Source organism: Oryctolagus cuniculus, chromosome 6, assembly GCF_051225735.1.
Source record: "Oryctolagus cuniculus isolate XC-2025 breed Fujian yellow rabbit chromosome 6, ASM5122573v1, whole genome shotgun sequence".
NCBI classification, from domain to species: Eukaryota; Metazoa; Chordata; class Mammalia; order Lagomorpha; family Leporidae; genus Oryctolagus; species Oryctolagus cuniculus.
Window position 1 is genome coordinate 29,942,142 of NC_142872.1, and position 23,872 is coordinate 29,966,013.

Consider the following 23,872-nt stretch of genomic DNA (forward strand, 5'->3'; position numbering starts at 1 on the left):
CTTGTTCTACAATTGCTATTTCCTTCTTTGTTTGAATAAATTATTGTAAGTTCTTTCCATATTGTTCTGAATCACTTTTTCTTATAGCAGAGGAATAGCTCTGTTATTTGTTGGGTCTATTTTTCCTGGTAGTCTTTCTCATATGTGATTTTTTTTTATTAATGGCGTTATCTCTTCTTGGTGGTTTCGTTCCCACTAGTACTGCTTTTGATAATCTTGGGGTAGGGAGGAAGAAAGGTCTCATGATGATTTTAGCTCCAACCTCTGCAAATCCAAACCTTAAATAAGAATTTTAACCCCACTTTGCCACATGTGGGTAGTAGTTCTGGAAAAACCTCTAAAGATTTGTTGGAGCTGGGTCCCAGGCTCCCTCAGGTAGAACTGCTCCGCATTCGCTCTATAAAGCAAGCATCTCAGGGAGGTTCTTTCTTCTGGGCTGTCATGGTGTCTGCCAAGGCTGTGGGTATGGAATCTAATGGGTAACTTTTTACTTTGCAATCTTAAGACAAAATAAATTGGTTTTGAAAAAAATGTAATAGTAGCTAAAGTAATTCATGCATGGGGGATATATGGAAAACTCAGTCTTGATTCAGGTTATAAATACACATTATGATGCTCATAAATAGAATAGTATAATCCAGGATTTCTCTGAAGTGGTGGTTCCTATTTTTTATATATATAAAATAGCTTGGGACTCTGGTGATGGAAAATTGACTTGGACCTTCCAATACATCATCTATTTAGGAAACAATCTATCAAAAATACCATCTGGTAACAGAGGTCAGAGTGACTTCCATTTTTTCCATAAGGGCAGGGTCTTAAATGCAGAAATAGAGCATAACATAACTACTGTTGTCCAGGAGTGTCAAAAATTTGCTAACACAGACCTCATGTACCTTTTTAGTTCACAAAAAAGTCCTACCCTTCCTGCTGGTAAAACTGGAGACTATCTAAGGACTAACACCTAAGTCATTTTTGCTCTGTTCCCCCAGGTTGTTATCTCAAACCTCTTTTTATGTATCAATATAAGCAATGGAACTGTATGTTTTGGTGTCTCTGGTTTTTAAAACTCTTGATGAGTTTGTGTTCACAATGTTCTGGGTTCTCTAGAATTGAGCAACAAGGCTGTTGTATGCAGTGATCCTGAATGACATGCACAGCTAGCTCTGTGACAGAGAAAAGTCACAGCAAAGCAGTTCTGCATTGTGCACAGAGCTGGCCAAGAACAGGGTCGTAACCTGGATGACAACTTGGGCTGGAATGTGTGATTATTTTATTAATGATCAGAGGCCTCAAAGTATTGGCTGTTTAGCACTGGCACAAACAGCTGGAAAATATGACATATGAAGCACATCCCAGCACAGCATTGTGCTATTATTAAGGAGTAACTAGAAGCCACCTCTGTCTTCCAGGATTACCCTGCTCCAGATGAAGGACTTCTCACTGCCTTCCCTGCTCTCATGCATAGGATACTCAAGCCAACAGGTTCCCCATCCTTAGGATCATTTACTTGATTCAGTCTTCTCTCTTGTTCAATTTTTTCTGCTTCTGAGATGTAGATGATGAACAAGGAAACTTTAATGGACTTCTGCTCATAAGAAGGTCCCTTTCTAAAAATTTGGCATATCAATGCTACTGGAATTGGTTTCAGAGCTGTCACTGTCAGAGGTTTATCACAGGGATGTCAGGAACAAATGTGTTCAAGTCTACAAAGTTAAACGTCTTCAGCATCAACTGTTGACGAGGAAAGACTTCAAGGAGAAAGTTAACTTCTAAGACAATTTCATGGTTATAAAAAATTAAAAACCATATTCTCTAGTGTCATTTTGGTTTTTTCTTATATTGCTTTATCTCTGGGGAAATGGATGTCTTCATCTTGAATGTCTCATCCTATTCAATTTAGAGTAAACAGCTGGCTGGGTTGATGCTTTGTTGCTCAAGTTTGTTATGACAAAATGTATTCCATCATATTTTACTGTAATTTTTTAAAAAAAATATTCTGGCCATCAGTGACAATAGTAGAGAGAGGACCTCTGAAAAACTCTTCTCCATAAAAGCAATTAGGAAAGAGGTCAGAATCAACTTTTTCTTTTTCTCTTTTTTTTTTAAAGATGTATTTGTTTATTTGGAAGGCAGAGACAAAAAGAGAGAGATCTTCCATCTGCTGGTTGACTCCCCAGATGGACTCAATCCCAGAGCTGGGCCAATCCAAAGCCAAGAGCTTCTTCGGGTCTCCCACGAGGGCACAGAGGCCCAAGGACTTGGGCCACCCTCCACTGCTTTCCCAGGCCTCAGCAAAGAGCTGCATCAGAAGTGGAGCAGCTGGGTGGGACTCGAACTGACACCCCTATGGGATACCAGTGCTGCAAGTGGCAGCTTTACCCACTGCACCACCGCACTGGCCCCCTCAAATTTTTTAAAAGGAATTTAACCAAAGGTTTGCAGCAATATTGGGAGAATTTATTGAAGAAAAATAGGCTTAACTCTTGGCTTAAAAAAAAAAACAGTGATTTTCTGGTGCTTTAACTTGCCCTATTCCCATCTGCATTTCTCTAACTTCCCGGTGAGCCTTAAAACCTAACAGCTTACAGTCACAGGGGAAACAGTCAGTTTAGCAGCTGCAAAAAAAGAGAACAAACTTGGAGCTCCTTCAAGCTCACAGAGAACTGTCATTGTGTGGTCAGTTTGCTGGTTTCCTGGAGGTCTCCACTTGCAAGGCTGTCTTTATCTGACCCAAACCAGAGCTTACCTAGTGAAGAAAATAATTTTCTTTGAGGGCATCTGTTGAAACCATTTAGAGGCATTTATTTAATTTTACAGCTCCCAGGGTGTCACACAAAATTTGGTAAAACAATAGGCTGATGGAGTAACTGAAATGAAAAATCTGAGGAGACATCCGTAAAGGCTTTGAAAAGTTCTTATATATTCCTCAGAATTCAGAAGGCCACAGGCATGTGTAGGCTTTTCATGTGCTCAGGGCTGTATGCATGTTAAGGAAAGACCTGAGGGGCATCAAAGCTCCCACTTCTGGATGGGCTTTGGTCTCTCTGTACAAGTAGGAAGGGAAGGCCAAGGTGGAGTTGTCAGTTGTCCCGCTGAATGTAGAAGGAACAGCCCAACGTGAACCTGGAGTCCCTTAGCAAAGACTAGAAGACCATTGGCTCCCTGAATGTAGGTGTGTCTTTGTCCAACCCTTAAGTAAACTGAGCAGAGAATTTTGTGAGCACATATCAAAGAACACAGAATTGACAGAAGCCATGCAGAATACAAGTCCAGTCACCCTGTGAGCTTCATATCCATAAAGCCCTTTTCATTTTCTCTCCGGCTCTCAGAAACTGTGGTTCTAATATTTGCCTGACTTCTATACTTAATGTGGGTTCACACTGTACACGACTCAATACAAACCAAGATATCTCTTATTCAACTGCATTGTTATTTGCACACTACTGTGGAAAAATAGAACCTAGTCCTTTAGACCATGTGGCATAGTACATCATAAACTTTTGCATCATCCTAAAGTCTCCACATTCTTGGAAACAAACACATATAGCTAATATGAATCAAACTGAATTTTTAGAAGAACTACCTCCCCTCATTAGTTTATGCAAAGGTAAGTGGAGTTCTTTGAAGTTCCACTGGTAAAGGTGTGGGGCGACTGCCTGTGGTACAACAACGTTATCAATTATACAACTGAAAGAAATAACACAGTTAGAGAAGAGTCTACACTTAAAAATTGGCTTTCCTTTGGAAACCTCAAAAAAAAACTTTGACTTGCATATATGAATTTCTCAGTCAAGACGCTGGGTGGCGCTGCAGGCTAAGATTGTAAATGCACAAAGAATCCTAAAAAGCTTGCGTATTCTTTTGTGTTGCAAAACGTAATAAAACACACACATAGGACGCTTTGCAAAGCAGTAAGGGATGACCACCGGGTTTGGGCAAATACATACTAAAGGAATTTAAGCTTGGGAGCTACTGTGGCGCTTTCTTCCAAGCAAGAAATCAGAACTGAATGTCTCGGGTCCTTACTGTGACTGCGGAAGGAATTAAGCACCCGGACTCCAACATGGAGCAGCCACAGAAAACTCATCCACACAGGCAAGTGGTGCCCTTTATTTTCATGGTGTTCTTGTCTCGGGTTCGTGCCGAGCCGATTCGTTACTCTGTGCGGGAGGAGACCGAGGGCGGCTCCTCCGTAGCCCGTCTGCAGGAGGACCTGGGCCTGGGGGCAGGGGAACTGGCGGCCCGGTCGGCACGGGTGGTGTCTGACGATGACCAGCAGCCTCTGCTGCTGGATCCTCAGACCGGAGATTTGCTTCTGAGGGAGAAACTGGACCGGGAGGAGCTGTGTGGCCCTGCGGAGCCCTGTGTGCTGCATTTCCAAGTGTTCCTGGAAATGCCGGTGCAGTTTTTTCACGGAGAATTATGGATCCAGGACATCAATGACCATTCCCCGGTATTCCCTGATAAGGAAGTGCTCTTGAAAATACCCGAAAACAGCCTGCCAGGGACTCTCTTTCCTTTGAAATTAGCCCAGGATTTGGACGTGGGCAGCAACGGGCTTCAAAAATACACCATCAGCCCCAATTCTCATTTTCACGTTGTCACTAGAAATCAGAGTGAGGGCAAGAAGTATCCGGATTTGGTACAGGACAAAGAACTGGACCGGGAGGCGCAGGCTGAGTTCAGCTTAACCCTCACCGCACTGGATGGCGGCGCTCCTCGCAGGTCTGGCACAGTCCTGGTTCGAATCCTGGTCATGGACGTCAACGACAATGCTCCGGAGTTTGTGCACACCCCGTATGAGGTGCAGGTCCCGGAAAACAGCCCCCTAGACGCCCCTATTCTTAAGGTCTCAGCCAGGGACTCAGATGCTGGAAACTTCGGGAGTGTTTCCTATGCCTTGTTTCAACCCTCAGACGAAATTCAACAAACATTCTCTGTAAATGAAGTCACAGGAGAAATACGCCTGAAAAAGAAACTGGATTATGAAAAAATAAAATCTTACAGGGTGGAAATCGAAGCCACCGACGGAGGAGGCCTTTCTGGGAAAGGCACTGCGGTCATAGACGTGGCAGACGTGAACGACAACGCCCCGGAATTGACCCTGTCCTCACTCACCAGCCCCATCCCGGAAAACGCTCCCGAGACGGTGGTCGCCATCTTCCGAATTCGAGATAGAGATTCCGGGGACAACGGGAAGACGGTTTGCTCTATTCCAGATAACCTGCCATTCCTGTTAAAGCCGACTTTCAAGAACTTCTACACCCTGGTAACCGATGGAGCGCTGGACAGGGAGGCCAGGGCCGAGTACAACATCACCATCACCGTGTCCGACCTGGGCACGCCCAGGCTGACCACCCGGCACCACGTCGAGGTGCAGGTGTCCGACGTGAACGACAACGCCCCGGCCTTCAGCCAGGCCGCCTACACCCTGCTGGTGCGCGAGAACAACAGCCCCGGGCTGCTCATCGGCTCCGTGAGCGCCAGCGACAGGGACGCGGGCGCCAACGCGCAGGTGACCTACTCGCTGCTGCCGCCCGCCGCGCCGCCGTCGCCGTCACAGCTGCAGCAGCAGCAGCCCCAGCCCGACGTGGCGGCGCTCGTGTCGGTGCACGCGGACAGCGGGCAGCTGTACGCGCTGCGCGCGCTCGACTACGAGGCCCTGCGCGCCTTCGAGTTCGGCGTGCGCGCCGCCGACCGCGGCTCCCCGGCGCTGAGCAGCGAGGCGCGCGTGCGCGTGCAGCTGCTGGACGCCAACGACCACGCGCCGGCCGTGCTGTACCCGCCGGCCAACGGCTCGGCCGCCTGCCCCGAGCTGGTGCCGCGCGCGGCCGACGCGGGCTACCTGGTGACCAAGGTGGTGGCGGTGGACGGCGACGCGGGCCAGAACGCCTGGCTGTCGTTCGAGCTGCTCAAGGCCACGGAGCCCGGGCTGTTCGGCGTGTGGGCGCACAGCGGCGAGGTGCGCACGGCGCGGCCGCTGAGCGAGCGCGACGCACCCAGGCAGCGGCTGCTGGTGCTGGTGCGCGACCACGGCGAGCCGCCGCTGTCGGCCAGCGTCACGCTGCACGTGCTGCTGGTGGACGGCTTCTCGCAGCCCTACCTGGCGCTGCCCGAGGCGGCGGCGGCGGCCGAGGCGGCGCGGCCCGACTCGCTCACGGTGCAGCTGGTGGTGGCGCTGGCGGCGGTGTCGTCGCTCTTGGTGCTGAGTGTGCTGGCGCTGGTGGCGGCGCGGCTGTGCGGCGCGGGCGGGGGCGGGGGCGGGGGCGGGGGCGGTGTTGGTGTGGGGGCGGGGTGTGCGGTTGGCGGCGGCGGCGGCGGCGGCGCGGGTGCGGAGGGCCGCTTCCCGGGGCCGCTGCTGGACGTGAGCGGCGGCGGGACGCTGTCGCACAGCTACCAGTACGAGGTGCGCCTGACGGGCGACGCCGGGACCGGGGAGTTCAAGTTCATGAAACCCATTAGCCCCAACCTCTTTGTTCAGGACCCTGGGAGAGAAATTAACGAAAATCCTAATTATAGGAGTAGCTTTGTATTCAATTAAGTGTTGACCACGGCTAAATGAATCTCATTACTTTTGCCAACTTCTCGTTGCAATGTTTGAAGATATTGTATTGCTATGTAAATACTCATAGTACAATTCCAAACCTATGCACGTCTCTGATCACGCTGTTTACCTTTTTTATTGGTGTTATTTGCATTTAGTATTTTTAGTGATACTGGCTTTATTTCCTTCATATTTGACCTCTTGGCGATTATTCTTTGCACAACTATAAATTACTCAAGCAGTATAAAGAGAAATTTTATTTTAATGATGCTCTTAAGTTTTTTTTTTTTTTTTTGACAGGCAGAGTGGACAGTGAGAGAGAGAGAGACAGAGAGAAAGGTCTTCCTTTGCCGTTGGTTCACCCTCCAATGGCCGCTGCGGCAGGCGCACCGCGCTGATCCGATGGCAGGAGCCAGGTACTTATCCTGGCCTCCCATGGGGTGCAGGGCCCAAGTACTTGGGCCATCCTCCACTGCACTCCCGGGCCACAGCAGAGAGCTGGCCTGGAAGAGGGGCAACCGGGACAGAATCCGGCACCCCGACCAGGACTAGAACCCGGTGTGCCGGCGCCGCTAGGCGGAGGATTAGCCTAGTGAGCCACAGCGCCGGCCAGTTGGTGTCTTTTTTAATGAAATCTTTTGAAGCTTTTCCGTGATCTTGATTTTTTTATATTGGTGATGCCTTTTTTACCATTTATCTTTCACGTTTCAAGTTCCTAGTAGTTCCCTCCACATTTACTGATGATGTCCTGCAGGGTTAAGACTCCTAGAGCCCTGGCATAAAGTGTGGCACGCTTGTGTCTTCCAAATTTTGTATGAACATGCACTTTTCTTGTCGTGAGCAGCCTTCATACTCAAGATTGCATTGTTTGGTTACTACCTACCTAGCTCATTCTAAATGCCTCATAAATACTAATAATAGATTTCTACAATAATTTTTATTTACAGCGAAAGACACTATCTCATATGATTTGCCATCCTTTTCATTAAGAAAATCTATTCAATAACTGATTGATATTATCCTCTTTTAAAAATCTCAGACCTGAAATAAACCATAAGCTTCTCTCAAAGAATACACAAAGCTTCAGAGCATCATAGTTTTCCTTGCTTTTGCCACGTCCAAGTGCACATTAATGTGTGCATTTTCCTTTGGTTTTTCTGCAGCTTTTCCCAGATTTTAAAAAGAGACATGAAATTTCTTCTGAATCTTTGCTGCTCTGCTTCATTGGGATGATCAGTTGATCTTAGATTTTTCACTTTATTTTACTTTGCAGGTATAGACAAGTCTTTATCAGCAAAATAGTGCTTTTTATGTTTAACCACCTTTTGTCTTTTTTTAAACTTCAGTTATTTTGAATCAATATAATTTATTAATAATACCATTACATTAGTATGAAATATGCAGATATTTTGTCCCTAAGTAGATTGGCGTGATAATGAATTTAGCTGAATCATAATTCCTTTATTTTGTGTTATGTAAGCCACTTCTAACTAGTTAAATGTATGTGTATATAGCTCTAAGACAGTTCTGTTATAAGCTTGCTTAATAATCTAACTTTTGTTTCTAAATAAGAAGTGTCATCCTACTGCAGTATACATGCACTTTTGACCAAATACTATAATTAAATAAAAATGGAAAATTGTTCAGCATTTAAGTCATTCAGCAAACAATTTTTGGTCTGTATTCAATTTAAATCTTAAACTTTTTTGAAAACTAAAAGAAAATTTTACTTATCTTATTTTTTAAAAGATTTATTTATTTATTTATTTGAATGTCAGAGTTACACAGAGAGAGGAGAGGCAGAGAGCGAGAGTGAGAACAAGAGAGAAAGGTCTTCCATCCATTGGTTCATTCCCCAATTGGCCGCAATGGTGGGAGCTGGACCGATCTGGAGCCAGGAGCTTCTTCTGGTTCTCCCATGGGGATGCAGCGGCCCAAGGACTTGGGCCATCTTCTACTGCTTTCCCAGGCTGAGAGCTGGATCAGAATTGGAGCAGCTGGGACTCAAACCAGCACCCATATGGGATACCAGCACTGCAGGCACTGGCTTTACCCCCATGCCACAGCGCTGGTCCTAACTCATCATAATTTAAATATTTAAAACCTTCCTACTCCAATTCACATTGGTGAATTCTTCCAACTACTTACCTAAGAATTAAACCAATTTATGCAAACTCATAGGATAGAAAAAACAATGTCCAAACCTTTTCAGTGCCAGCATAATCTGAATAGGTTATGACAACTGAACCTGAATAGGATTTTGTGAAAAAGGAAAATTATAAGCCTATCTCTTTCATAAACAAGGACAAATAATCTTTTAAAAGATCAGCAAATTAAATTAAATTTGCAAATCTATAAAAGGAAACAAATTATGAGAAAGTGAGGTTTATTTTAGGAATACAAGTGCATTTACTATTTGAAAATTAGTAGTATGATTCACCATAAACACAGATAAAGGAGGAAAAATATAATCATCACAATGGCTATATTGAAAGTGATATGATAGATCAGTTAATGGTAAAACTTAGCAAATAAACTGGAAGGGAACTTTCAGAGAATCTTTAAGACCTACAGTAAATATCATTAATAGCAAATTATGAAGAATTTTGCCTGGAGATCAAGAATGAAACAAGGATGCGCACATTTACTCCTTCAGGTTTTTATTATAGGTTGTAACTGGTGAAATAAGACAACAAATAAAATATAGAAGTTATGGTAGTTTCAGTACCCAGGAACAAATCTAACACAATATTCATAATACTCTACACTAAAAACTGTAAAACATTGAGAAAATAAATGAAAATCTAAATACAGCATTTACTAGTTGGAAGACTCAATGTTGGGAATACATCAGTTTGTCCCCAAACTATCAACACAAGGAAATCCTAAACAAAATTTATCAGCTATCTTTGTAATAGTCAATGAGCTGAATATAAAGCTTATGCAGAAAAAAAGGACAAAAGTAAAGAAATCTTGAAAAGAAAGAAAAAACCCAGAAAGGCACGATCCAAAGGAGAAAGGATTGATAGGCTAAACTCCCTTACAACTCTATGCCCTGCCATACGTGGTTCTAGCAAGAGAATGCAAAGACAAGCCACTGGCTGAGAGCAAATATCTGCAAAACACACATGTGATCAAGAACTATTAAAGCTCAGCAATAAGGCAACAGACAACTTCATTTACAATGGACCAAGGAGGAGAACCACGCGGAGAAGCAGGCTAAGCCTCCACTTGGGACATCCAGATATCCTGTTGGAGTGCCTGGTTCAAGTCCCAGCTTCTGATCCAGTTTCTTGATAATCTGCTTAGGAGACAATGATGATGGCCTGACCAAGTATTTGGGTTCCTGTCACTCATGAGGGAGACCTGGCAGGAATTAGTACCTCCTGGCTTCCACCTGGCCTAGCATTTGACAAGTGAACCAGCACATGGAAGATATCTCTGTCTCTGCTTCTCTGTGTCACTCTGCCTTTCAAATAAAAAAGAAAATATTTTTATAAGTGGCCCAAAGACTTTAGTAAAAACTTTACCAAAGATTTTTATTTGACAAATAAGCATATGAAAAGATGCTCCACATCTTACATCTTCAAGGAAATGTAAATTAAAATAACAAGGAAATACTGGACCCTATTAGAATGACCAAATTCCAAACACTGACGTCAGCAAATGCTTGCGAAGATGTGGCGCAACAGCAGCTCCTGTTCACTGCTAGTGAGAATGAGAAATGGTGCGGCCACTTTGGAAGAGAGATGGGAAGCTTTTAATGGAAGCACACATGCTCTCACTGTGTGATCCTGCAATCATTGTATGGAACGAAATAGCACAAGTTGCATGCAATAGTAACTAAGGACGCCTGGTGGCGCTGCAGGCTTGCGAGTGTGAACGACCGGCTCTCCAATTACCCAGGTCGCCATTAAGCTGCGAATCAGAACTCTGAAGGCTCTCTGAAAGAAGGAAGCGTTTTGGGTGAGCTCCAGGGGAGAGATGCTCAGTGAGCCTCGTTTTCAGTGCAAGTCGCTGAGGAAGGTCTAATTCGAGGTAACCGAACTATCTGGGTGGACGGTGTACTGAGTGGAAGAAACTGCATCTTCTGGACCAGCTCAGAACAATGGAGACTGCGCTCGCAAAAAAGCCACGCAAAAGGCAAGTTGTCTTTCTTGTCGTACTGTTGCTTTTGTGGGAGGTTGGCGCTGATGTACTTAGATATTCCATTCCAGAAGAAACAGAAAGTGGCCATTTTGTGGCCAACCTGGCTGAGGACCTGGGGCTAGGGGTGGGAGAACTGGCGGCTCGGGGCGCGCGAATCCATTACAAAGGAAACAAACAGCTCTTGCAGCTCACTAGAGAGACTGGCGATTTGCTTCTCCGCGAAAAACTGGACCGGGAGGTGCTGTGCGGGACGACAGAGCCCTGCATTTTGCATTTCCAACTGTTACTGGAGAACCCAGTGCAGTTTTTGCAAGCTGAGCTGCAGCTCACAGATGTAAATGACCATTCCCCCGAGTTCCTGGAGAGGCAGATGCTGCTAAAAATCCCTGAGAGCGCCCAGCCGGGCTCCGTGTTTCCTTTGAAAACAGCCCAGGACCTGGACACGGGTAGCAACACTGTTCAGAACTACACCATCAGCCCCAACTCCACATTTCATGTCGTTACTCAAAATCGCGGAGACGGCAGGAAGCACCCAGAGCTGGTGCTGGACAAAGCGCTCGACCGGGAGGAGCAGCCCGAGGTCGTGTTAGTCCTCACGGCGCTGGACGGCGGGGTTCCGCCCAGGTCGGGGACTGCCACAGTGCGCGTCGAAGTCGTGGACATCAACGATAATGCCCCCGAGTTTTTACAGACGGTGTACGCGGTGCAGGTTCCCGAGGACAGCCCCGTGAGTTCCTCGGTGGTCAAGGTCTCTGCCCGGGATTCGGACGCAGGAGCGTACGGTAGAGTAGCCTACGCTCTGTTCCAAGGTGATGAGGGTGCCCAGCCATTTGTAATAGACGAGGTCACGGGAGAAATTCGTCTGAAGGGGGCGTTGGATTTCGAGACTACTAGAGGTTACAGCGTGGAAATTATAGCCACAGACGGCGGAGGCCTATCAGGAAAATGCACCGTGGCTGTAGAGGTGCTGGACGTGAATGACAACGCGCCGGAACTGACCATGGCCACGATGACCAGCGCCATCCCAGAAAACTCGCCCGAGACCATGGTTGCCGTTTTCAGTATTTCTGATCCGGACTCCGGAGACAACGGGAAGATGGTTTGCTCCATCCAGAACGACCTTCCCTTCCTTTTAAAGCCCACATTCAAGAACTTCTACACCCTGGTAACCGATGGAGCGCTGGACAGGGAGACCAGGGCCGAGTACAACATCACCATCACCGTGTCCGACCTGGGCACGCCCAGGCTGACCACCCGGCACCACGTCGCGGTGCAGGTGTCCGACGTGAACGACAACGCCCCGGCCTTCAGCCAGGCCGCCTACACCCTGCTGGTGCGCGAGAACAACAGCCCCGGGCTGCTCATCGGCTCCGTGAGCGCCAGCGACAGGGACGCGGGCGCCAACGCGCAGGTGACCTACTCGCTGCTACCGCCGCCACAGCAGCCCGACGTGGCGGCGCTCGTGTCGGTGCACGCGGACAGCGGGCAGCTGTACGCGCTGCGCGCGCTCGACTACGAGGCCCTGCGCGCCTTCGAGTTCGGCGTGCGCGCCGCCGACCGCGGCTCCCCGGCGCTGAGCAGCGAGGCGCGCGTGCGCGTGCAGCTGCTGGACGCCAACGACCACGCGCCGGCCGTGCTGTACCCGCCGGCCAACGGCTCGGCCGCCTGCCCCGAGCTGGTGCCGCGCGCGGCCGACGCGGGCTACCTGGTGACCAAGGTGGTGGCGGTGGACGGCGACGCGGGCCAGAACGCCTGGCTGTCGTTCGAGCTGCTCAAGGCCACGGAGCCCGGGCTGTTCGGCGTGTGGGCGCACAGCGGCGAGGTGCGCACGGCGCGGCCGCTGAGCGAGCGCGACGCGCCCAGGCAGCGGCTGCTGGTGCTGGTGCGCGACCACGGCGAGCCGCCGCTGTCGGCCAGCGTCACGCTGCACGTGCTGCTGGTGGACGGCTTCTCGCAGCCCTACCTGGCGCTGCCCGAGGCGGCGGCGGCGGCCGAGGCGGCGCGGCCCGACTCGCTCACGGTGCAGCTGGTGGTGGCGCTGGCGGCGGTGTCGTCGCTCTTGGTGCTGAGTGTGCTGGCGCTGGTGGCGGCGCGGCTGTGCGGCGCGAGCGCGGGCGCGGGCGGGGGCGGGGGCGGTGTGGGGGCGGGGTGTGCGGTTGGCGGCGGCGGCGGCGGCGGCGGCGGCGGCGGCGGCGGCGGCGGCGCGGGTGCGGAGGGCCGCTTCCCGGGGCCGCTGCTGGACGTGAGCGGCGGCGGGACGCTGTCGCACAGCTACCAGTACGAGGTGCGCCTGACGGGCGACGCTGGGACCGGGGAGTTCAAGTTCATGAAACCGATTTATCCCAATCTCTCTCCCCAGATCGCTGGAGAACAAATAGGAGAAAACTCTGCCTCCCGGAATAGCTTTTTATTCTCTTAGATAACTGATATGAAGCAAGTTTTCTGCCCTTTATCCCTACTTGCACAGACATAGGAGTTGAGAATGTCACTGAAAAAAAAAATCCACTTTCAAGTGTAGCTTTGTTTTCCCCTCTGTAATTGATCTATCTGTTTATCTTCTCCTATTTTGGAAAATTCCTTTCTACTTCCTTGCATATATTTACATATTGAAGTTCCACACCCTTGCATGCTGTAGATTTCCTCTTCCTTGGTCTTTAATCTGATGAACTGTCTGTCTTAATAAAGTCAAACATTAATTATATTTTCTACAGAGTGTACCCATTCTGATTCATCTTACTCTATTTGTATTTGGTGCTAACTGAAAAAAAAATTTCACATCATTTTTTGATAGGAATACATACATATGGTAACAAATCAAGTAGGTGAGAATAAAGGATAAAAAGAGCATAAGTTTGGCAGCAGTAATATTGCAGCCAGGGCTGCCTGAATGTCAAATCAGAGAGCCTGGGTTCCAGTCCTGCCTGGCTCAGCTCCTATTTCCAGCTTCCTGGTAGTGCTCCCCGCCCCCAGTGGGGTTGGTAGTGGTGCTGGTGCTGGTGCAGTAGTCACGGTTCAGGTTATTGAGTCCTTGACACATGGGAGACCTAGATTGAGTTCCTGGTTTCTGGCTTCCACCTGGCCCAACCCTGGCTGTCATAAGCATTTGGGAATTGAACCAGTGGTTGGAGCACACCCACCTTGCTTTTGAAATAAATAAATAAATAAATAAATAGTAACAAATAAAAAGGCTCAGAATCATCTACTTTATTTCTGTATCTTTAATTTGTTGTTTGAAAGAGTAGCAGAAAGAGAGTGAAAGATCTTCCATCTGGTAGTTCACTCTCCAATGGTCACATTGGCTAGGGATAGGCCAGGCTGAAACCAGGAGCCTGAAACTATCTGAGAATCTCATGTGGATGACAGGAGTCTGCTACTTTCCCAGGAGCATTTGCAGGGAGCTGGATTGGAAGTGGAGAGGCTGGGACTTGAACTGGTGCTCATATGGGATGGCAGCTTCTCAGGCAGAGGCTTAACGCACTGTGCCACAACACTGGCCCCCAAACTATTTTTAATTGAATTATGGCATATATGCAGAAAAGTGAATAAATCCTTTAATGTACAGTTTACTATACTTTCACAAAATAAACATGCCTGGTGGCAGTAGACTGATGAGGAAAAGAAACATTATGAGTGCTCCTGTTGCCACACAAGTTACTCTGCAATCAGTACCATCCCAAGTTGTCAATTATGCTTTCTTTATTAAAAAAAGATTTATTTGTTTGAAAGTCAGTGTTACACAGAGAGAGGAGAGGCAGAAAGAGAGAGAGAGGTCTTCCATCCACTAGTTCACTCCCCAATTGGCTGCAACAGCTGGAGCTGTGCAGATCCAAAGCCAGGAGCCAGGAGCTTCTTCTGGGTCTCCCACACAGGTGCGAGGCCCAAGGACTTGGACCATCTTCCACTGCTTTCCCAGGCCATAGCAGAGAGATGGATCAGAAGTGGAGCAGCCAGGACTAGAACCAGCACCCATATGGGATGCCGGCACTTCAGGCCAGGGTGTTAACCCACTGCACCACAGCTCCGGCCCCTATACCGACTTTCAATATCACAGTTTAGTTTGCATCTTTTGAATTTACATAAATGGAATAATAGAGTAAGGACCACTCTGCATCAGCTTCTTTCATTCAACACTATGTTGATCAAGTGTATCTATAATAGTTTTTCTTTTTAGTTCCTTCATTCTTGTTGCTGTATAGTTGCCATTGCATGAGTGTGCTACAATTTATTATCCTTTAGAGGCATATTAGGGTAGGTGCAAGGTTTGGTGTCACAAATGATTCTCCTATGAACATTCTTTTTTTACTTTTTTTTTTTTTTTTTTTTTTTTTAATTTTTTGACAGGCAGAGTGGACAGTGAGAGAGAGAGACAGAGAGAAAGGTCTTCCTTTGCCGTTGGTTCACCCTCCAATGGCCGCCGCGGCCGGCGCGCTGCAGCCGGCGCACCGCGCTGATCCGATGGCAGGAGCCAGGAGCCAGGTGCTTTTCCTGGTCTCCCATGGGGTGCAGGGCCCAAGCACCTGGGCCATCCTCCACTGCACTCCCTGGCCACAGCAGAGGGCTGGCCTGGAAGAGGGGCAACCGGGACAGAATCCGGCGCCCCGACCGGGACTAGAACCCGGTGTGCCGGCGCCGCAGGGCGGAGGATTAGCCTATTGAGCCGCGGCGCCGGCCTAGAGGCATATTAGGGTAGGTGCAAGGTTTGGTGTCACAAATGATTCTCCTATGAACATTCTTGTACATCCTTTGGCAGGAGGTGGATATGTGGTTCTGTTGGGTATATATCTACAGGGGCGATCGCTGCTTATTTAATAAATACAGTACATGTTCACTTTTGATGATATTTTGAAATAATTTTCCAAAATGGTTGTACTCACACCACTGCATCAGTGACTGGATGTACAAGTTCCTCCACACATTTGCCAGCATACGATACTGTCTCTTTGTTTCATTTTATCTCATTGGAAATCACTTTTAAACATTTATAAAAGCCCTTTTTTATTTACTTCCTTATCACTAAGGAATATGTTGTTAACAAAGACTGAATTGTGCTCTCTAACTAGGTTAATATGTTGATGCTCTAACCTCTACTACCTCAGAGACAGGAACTTTAAAGAGAGAACTACATTAAAATGAAAGTAGTTGCAGTGGATCTTAATCGAATATTACTTACAAAAAGAGGAGAGTGGGAGTGGAGGTGAGGAAGAGGGATCGTGGGAGGATATGGGCACACACACAGCAGTGATCATGTGCAGACACCAGAGGAAGGTGGTGATGCGTCAGGCAAGGACAGAGGCCTCAGAGCAGGGGACCCCGCCAGCACCCTACTGAGACCTCCAGCCCCCAGAGCCCTAGGAAACAAATCCCTGCTGGTTAAGCCTCCTGTTCTGTGCTGTTTGGGATGGCAGCCCTATAAAATGAATGTAGTATTTTTTCTTCCATAAACTTTGCACCAATTCCTCTTAGGATTACTGAGTACCCACCTCACTTAAAATAACTGCGGTCATTCATTCTTCACACCCAGCTTTATCACTATTCTTGGGTAGTTCCATAGTCAAACGAACCTGTGATTACTGTTCAATTAATAAGAGTTTCACTTAATTTTTTGTATGAATGAAAAGAATAACCTTTATATCTGCTTTTCCTTTAAACCTTCCAACCTCTCTCAATTAAATTATGTTTGAATGGCCAAATTTTGATGACATTTTACAGTTCTGCAGCCATAGCTAAGAATTCCTTGTGTTGCCTATAGATCCATTTCAGAAACTGATAAAATATGTATGCCTTCCCCTTTCTCTCTCAGATTTCAGAATTTTCTCTTTCTTCGAGGTGACTTAAATTTCATAATATCTTGATCTTTTTAAAATTCATTTTGCCAGAAACTGAGTGTACTGTTGTTCTAATAATTCATACCTTTCACCTCTGGAATTGTTCCCACCATTATTTCCTACATAATTGTATCTCTGGAGTTGGCATTTGGTTAAGATGCCATTTAGGTTGGCAGTACTTAACATGTCACCTAGGACGCCTGCTTCCCATGTTAGTGTCTGGGTTTGAGTCCCAGCTCTACTCCTGATTCTGGCTTCCTGTTAATGGGCACCATGGGAGGCAGCAGGTGTTGGCTCAAATTCTTTGGATCATGATACCCACATGGGAGACCTTGATGGAATTTCTGGCTCCTAGCCTAATCCTGGCTTTTTGTGGGCATTTGAGTAGTGAACTAGTATATAGCAGACTCTCTCCTCTCCTCTCCTCTCCTCTCTCCTCTCTCCTCTCTCCTCTCTCCTCTCTCCTCTCTCCTCTCTCCTCTCTCCTCTCTCTCTCTCCTCTCTCTCCCCCCACCCTCCATCCCTCCCTCTCTCCATCCCTTTCAAATAAAATGATTTTTAGTTGTATCCTTAGCTTTACCTTCCTGTTCTGAGTCTTGAGCTTGTCAGATATTGACAATTCAGAATTGTATCTCCATGTGTCTTATATTTGTTTTATCATACATCTCTGTCTTTTCCTCTACATTCTGACAAGTCTCATATTATTTTTTAGTATTTCTAACAAATTATTAATTTTGGAAGTGTATTTAAATACCTAAGAATGTTTTTGTGACTTGATTATGCCTTTTCCATAGTATTGCTTGGCATTTTCAAAGTTCCTTTTATTTCTAGTATCATCTGTTTAGTACAGTGTTCATATTTTTCTTTATCTTTTTGTTGGTAAGTGTTTCTGATTTTCCTGTCTGATGAGCTGTGCTTACCTGTCCACATGTAAGGAAGAACTGTGTAGATGACACAGCAGGGCAGTTTTACACATCTCTGCTCTTGTATGAGGCGGTCTCCACAAAGGCTTCTGCCCTAAGGAGAAATTCCCACAGGGTGCTTGTGTGAAGCAGTGCAGGGCCAGGTTTGCAAAATGTCAGACTTTAATTTAGGGTGCACTGTGACGAGCAGGCAGGGAACTTTTTATAGGCTATGGTTCTTTCAATGCTGGAATGTCAAAGGTTTTATGCTGAGATTCCAAAATCTCTTCCAAATGTCTTAGTGTTCACCAGAAGATTTTTTTGATTTATTTAGAAATGAGTCTTAAGCATTTTTTGGGGGGAAACATTTCTTGAGGGAAAATAATAATTATTAATCATTATTATATATTATAGTTCATTATTATACTTTCTATGTATTTGAATATTTTAACAATTATTTATATATACTTCATTTAACCCTTGAAATAATGTATAGTTGATTTTCTATTTGTTGTACGAACAATCTGGAACACACAGAGATAAAGCAACTTGCCCAGGCTGCTGATTTAGTTCGGGCTGCAGTAACAAGGTACCACAGATTTGGTGGCTTACCAGGGCAGGCACTTATTTCTTACAGTTCTAGGGCCTGGAAACCCAAAATCAGAGTGCCAGGATGACTGCATTCTTGTAGGGCTCCTTGCAGATACAGCCTGCTGACTTTTCATTGTGTTCTTCCATGGCACACAGTGGGTGAGAGAGCTATCTGGGTCCCTTTTATAGGGACCCCAACCCTATTCATGAGGGATCCACCCTCCATACTTAATTACCCCCCAAAGGCCCCATCTCCTAATGTCATCCCACTGGCAGTTGGGATTTCAGAAGGTCCCCAGCTAGTAAGTGCTAGAATCAGAATATGAATCCAGACAATTTCCACAGAAATTGCTTCCCTATTTTATTTTACTTTATCATATTTTTAAAATTTATTAGAAATTCAAAAAAGTATATACAATACTACATCTATTAACAAATTATGTCTACATGTATAATTTTCAAATAACTGTTAGTGAAATAATAGGCCATGTACCCATTACCCATTTTAAGAATCAGGTCAATGCCAAAATTTTGGAAGTTCCCATGTAGCTCCATCATAACTTCCTTTATCTCAATAAAAAACATGCTATAGCCTAAAAGTTTAATTTAATCATTTGTTCTCTATAATTTCAGGAGATATGCATATATTCTTTAAAATATATATCGTCTAATGTAGTCTGTCTTTGTAGCAGAGAGAAATGGCTTCATATATGGGCTTTCTTTTACTTAGTCTTTATCATGTTGAATTCATGAATGGTAGTACAGTTCATTTATTTATATAACTTTATAGTAGTCCATTGATAAATACACTTTTACCTTCATATTAATTTTACTATGGATTGACTTTCTGATGGCTCTAAAAGTTTTGTTAAATGGACACTGGTGGTATAAGCATTCTTCAATATAGCTCTGCATGCGTTCAAGTAAGATTCCTTTTGGCTGAATACACATCAAAGAAGGGACTATTTTTTTCATATCAAGAAAATCTCAAAGTGAGTTCAATAGACAATATATTCCAGCATCAAGATAACAGAGATGTTAGAATTATCTGACAAAGATTCAAAAAGATTTCATGAAATGTTTCAACAAGCAATTATGAACATAACTGAAAGAAATGAAAAAATATGGAGTCCAAGCAATGAAATATAAAGTCACAGCAAAAAAAAAAAAAATTGGAAGATATAAAACCACCAGTGGGGGCTGACACTGTGATGTAGTGGGTAAAGCTGCTGCCTGTAGTGCTAGCATCCCATATGGGTGCCAGTTCACATCCAGCTGCTGCACTTCTGATCCAGCTCTCTGCTGTGGCCTGGGAAAGCAGTAGAAGATGGCCCAAGTCTTTGGGCGCCTGCACCCGTGTAGGAGTCCTGGAAGAAGCTCCTGGCTTCTGATCACACAGCTTCAGCTGTTGTGGCCATTTGGGGAGTGAACCAGTGGATGGAAGACCTCTCTCTCTCTCTGCTCTCTGCCTCTCAAATAAATAAATAAATCTTAAACACACATACACACACACACACACACCAGTGGAGGGCTGGCACTGTGGTGCAGCAAGTGGTGGGAAGCTAGCAACCCATATCAGAATGCTTTGAGTCCTGGCTGCTCTGCTTCCAATCCAGCTCCCTGCCAATGCACCTGGGAAGGCAGCAGAACATGGCCCAAGTACTCGGGCCCCTGCCACCCACATGGGAGACCCCGATGGAGTTCTGAGCTCCTGTCTGGCCTGGACCACCCTTGCCATTGTGGCCATTTGGGGAGTGAACCAGCAGATAGAAGATGGATCTCTCTGTCTTTCTCCTCTCCCCCATCACTCTTCCTTTCAAATATGTAAATAAATCTTTAAAAATAAAAACATCAGTGGAAATCTTAGAAAATAAAAATACATTTGAAACAATTCAGTGGGTGGGCTCAATAGCGGAATAGAGAGGACAAAGAACAAGTGAACTAGAATCTAGAACAATAGGAAATACCCAACCTGAACAACAGGGAGAAAATAGACAGTAAAGTAATGAATGAAGCCTCAAGGACCTTTGGGACCTTAATGAAGTTCTGAGATTTGCATCATTTGAGCCTGGGAGAAAAGAAGAAAGAGGGTGTGATTGAAAAGTTATTCAAGATCGCTGAAAACTTTCCAGATTTGGCAAAAGACATAGACCTAGAGGATGAAAAAGTGAAACAAATACCAAAGAGGATAATCCCAAAGAAATCCACACCAAGAGACATCATAATCAAACACAGGAAAATTAAGATCGGGGAAATATCTTGAAAGCAGTAACAATTTGAATACCACAACCACGGAAGTCAGAAGGAAGTTGCACACTAGTTCTCAGTGCTGAAAGGCAAGAACTGCCAGAGCGAGACCCTCTATCCAGTGAACATTGCCTTCAGGAGATTTTCTTGCCTCTCAACCTACTCTGAAAGAGTGGGTAAAGGAATTTCTCCAACCATATGGGAAACCTAGAACAACCACTATACAAGCTATACCAAGTGATACTCTAAAAAACACTATAATTAAAATGAAAATCTAGAGAAATGTTCTAATAATCCCCAGGAACTTAGAAAAATCAGAGGAAAAAAAAACCAGAGCAAATAGGAAACAAAAACAAAAAGTCAAGTTTAATCTCTACCATATGAATAATTACATTAAATGTAAATGGTTAAACTTACCAATTAAAACCAAAAATTTTAGAATGGGCTTGAGAACATGTTGTCTATAAGAAACTACAAATAAAATCATATGTATGTGTGGATATATATATATATATATATATACACACACACACATATAGGGAGGTTGAAAGTAAAAAGATGGGACAGCTTACAAACATTAACAAAAAATTAAACAGAAGTGATTTTATAAATATCAAGTAAAGTAGAAGTCAGGACAGGGAAGATTTCTGTAGATAGAGTACAACATTGTAGAATGATAAAGGAAGAAACATAGCACTTCTAAGTAAACACCAAATAACAGAGCTGCAAGTTATAGGAAGCACAACAGACAGCATGCATTGAAGAAACACAAATCTACAATTATAGTTGGAGACTTCAACTACACTCTCTCAGCAACTGATAAAACAACCAGACAGAAAATCAGTATGGAATATGCAAGAACCTGTACCCTCATTCACCAAAAGGACCTAACCCATATTTATGGAAAACAGAACTGACAACACCAGAATACACATTCTTCTCAAGTGCTCATAGAATATGTACAAAATAAACCACCCTGGGTCACAGAACAAATCGCAGTCAATTTAAAAGTGAATCATACAGAGTGGGTCTTCAATGACAGTGCAATCAAACTGAAAGTCAGTAATGGAAGGACAGCAGGAAAACCTTCCACTTGGAAACTAAAGGTCACACTTTGAAATAATACATGAGTCAAAGAGGAAGTCTCAAATGAAGTTTTGAAAATGTACTTAATGGGGGGCCAGTGCTGTGGTGCAGTGGGTAAACACCCTGGCCTGAAGCACCAGCATCCCATATGGCCGCTGGTTCGAGACCCGTCTGCTCCACTTCCAGTCCAGCTCTCTGCTATGGCCTGGGAAAGCAGTAGAAGATGGCCTAAGTCCTTGGGCCCCTGCACCCACGTGGGAGGTTGGGAGGATGCTTCTGGCTCCTGGCTTCGGATCAGCGCAGCTCTGGACATTGCGGCCATCTGGGGAGTGAATCAGCCGATGGAAGACCTCTCCCTCTCTGCCTCTCCTCTCTCTCTGTAACTCTTTCAAGTAAATAAGTAAATCTCTAAAAATAAATACACAAAATGAAAGGAATGGAAATTTAAAAGTGAAGTTTTATATGCTTTAAAATCCTCCATCAATTAAAGCACTATTTCAGGACAATGGTAATTAGCCTGCTAAATTACTGTTTAAAATATCTGTTGGGGCCAGTGTTGTCTCATAGTGGGTAAATCCTCCAACTGCAATGTCAGCATCCCATATGGGTGCTAGTTCGAGTCCCAGCTGCTCCACTTCCAATCCAGCTCCCTGTTAATGGCCTGGGAAATGCAGTGGAAGATGGCCCAAGTGCTTTGGCCAGTGCCACACATGCAGGAAACCCAAATGAAGTTCATGGCTGCTGGCTTCAGCCTGCCCCCAACCCTGGCCATTGCAGTCACATGGGGAGCGAATCAGTGGATGAATGATCTCTCTGTTTCTCCCTCTTTCTCTGTAACTCTAACTTCCAAATAAAACTTTCAAATAAACATTTGGGCCATCCTCCACTGCACTCCTGGGCCACAGCAGAGAGCTGGACTGGAAGAGGAGCAAGTGGGACAGAATCTGGTGCCCCAACCGGGACTAGAACTCAGTGTGCCAGCGCCACAGGTGGAGGATTAGCCTAGTGAGCCATGGCGCTGGCCCCAAAAGCTACATTCTTGACAGACCCCACTGATATATTTTTGGGGTATGTTGAGATATTATATTCTTTCTGTCATAGCTACCAATGTTCTCAGGGGAATTTGAATGACCTAAATTGAGTTTAACCCAAACTATATTGCTGATAACATTTGCTTTAAAATAAAAAATAACTAAAAATCTGTGTTTGAGGATGCCTGGTGGTTCTGTAGGAAAAGAGAGAAAATAAATGATGCTGTGGATGCCATCAAGCTGGAGTCAGAACTCAGGATGTCGATTCAGAAGGACACATTTAGGGGTAGTTGCTGTGGCACAGCACATTAAAGCCCTGGCCTGCAGCATGGGCATCCCTCATGGGTGCCGGTGCAAGTCCCTGCTGCTCCCCTTCAGATCCAGCTCCCTGCTAATGTACCTGGGAAAGCAGCAGAGGATGGCCCAAGTGTTTGGGTTCCTGCAACCTGGCCACTTGGGAAGTGAACCAGCAGATGGAAGACCTCTCTCTCCTCTGTTTCTACCTCTCTCTGTTACTCTGCCTTTCAAATAAATACAATTAAAATAAAATAAAGGACACATTTAGAAATGAGCTGGAAGCAGCCTGTTTCAGAGAAGACACTAAACCCAGCCAAGCACGATGTTTATTGGTTTGGCTCCATCAGCTCATTTTGTTATCCATAACCTCAAGACTCTGTTCTCAGTAACATTTACCAAGTGAGTCCTGGAGGCCACATTGATATTGTTATCTCTCTAGCTCCTTTCAGGTGTTTTTTTTTTTTTTCTTGACCGGCAGAGTGGATAGTGAGAGAGAGAGACAGAGAGAAAGGTCTTCCTTTTGCCATTGGTTTACCCTCCAATGGCCGCCACTGCTGGCGTGCTGCGGCTGGTGTACCGCGCTGATCCAATGGCAGGAGCCAGGTACTTCTCCTGGTCTCCCATGGGGTGCAGGGCCCAAGCACTTGGGCCATCCTCCACTGCACTCCTTGGCCACAGCAGAGAGCTGGCCTGGAAGAGGGGCAACCGGGACAGAATCCGGTGCCCCGACCTGGACTAGAACCTGGTGTGCCAGCGCCGCTAGGTGGAGGATTAGCCTATTGAGCCGCGGTGCCAGCCTCAGGTGGTTTTTAATTACAAAATGAGCTAAGCTGTTTAGATTTAGATTTATTTTACCTAGAGTTGAAGTATTTTGAAAAATACTCACTTTTGGTCTTCTATCTTCTTGGCTATGTTACTTGAAGATAATTTTTCTTGAACTCAACTGATTTGACCTCTTGATAAATGTGAATCCTGAAATGAATTATGTTTGGCCTGTTTTGTTTTATGTGTGCACTCAGCCACATGTTATTTACAGATCCATTTTCCAGTTAATCAGAAACTGGTGAGATAGGAATGGATCGAGCCATAGTGTTCCATAATTGATGTCATTCACCAAATTGTCAGTCACCTCATTTTTTAAAAGATTTTTATTTATTTGAGAGGTAGAGTTAGGGAAGCAGAGACAGAAGGTCTTTT

At 45.6% G+C, this 23,872-nt stretch overlaps 2 protein-coding genes across 2 annotated transcripts; both read left to right on the top strand.

The window, feature by feature from the left end:
- The first annotated feature begins 3,831 nt into the window (after nucleotides 1–3,831).
- PCDHB4 (protocadherin beta 4) lies at nucleotides 3,832–6,693 on the top strand. Its single transcript, XM_070076211.2, has one exon. The coding sequence runs from the start codon at nucleotides 4,013–4,015 to the stop codon at nucleotides 6,542–6,544; it is 2,532 nt and encodes an 843-aa protein (XP_069932312.1). The 5' UTR covers nucleotides 3,832–4,012; the 3' UTR covers nucleotides 6,545–6,693.
- Nucleotides 6,694–10,509: 3,816 nt separating this feature from the next.
- Nucleotides 10,510–18,314, top strand: LOC108176548 (protocadherin beta-5). The gene is made up of 2 exons (XM_070076212.2): nucleotides 10,510–14,948; nucleotides 15,387–18,314. The coding sequence occupies exon 1, from the start codon at nucleotides 10,656–10,658 to the stop codon at nucleotides 13,113–13,115; it is 2,460 nt and encodes an 819-aa protein (XP_069932313.1). The 5' UTR covers nucleotides 10,510–10,655; the 3' UTR covers nucleotides 13,116–14,948; nucleotides 15,387–18,314.
- The last annotated feature ends 5,558 nt before the right edge of the window (nucleotides 18,315–23,872 follow it).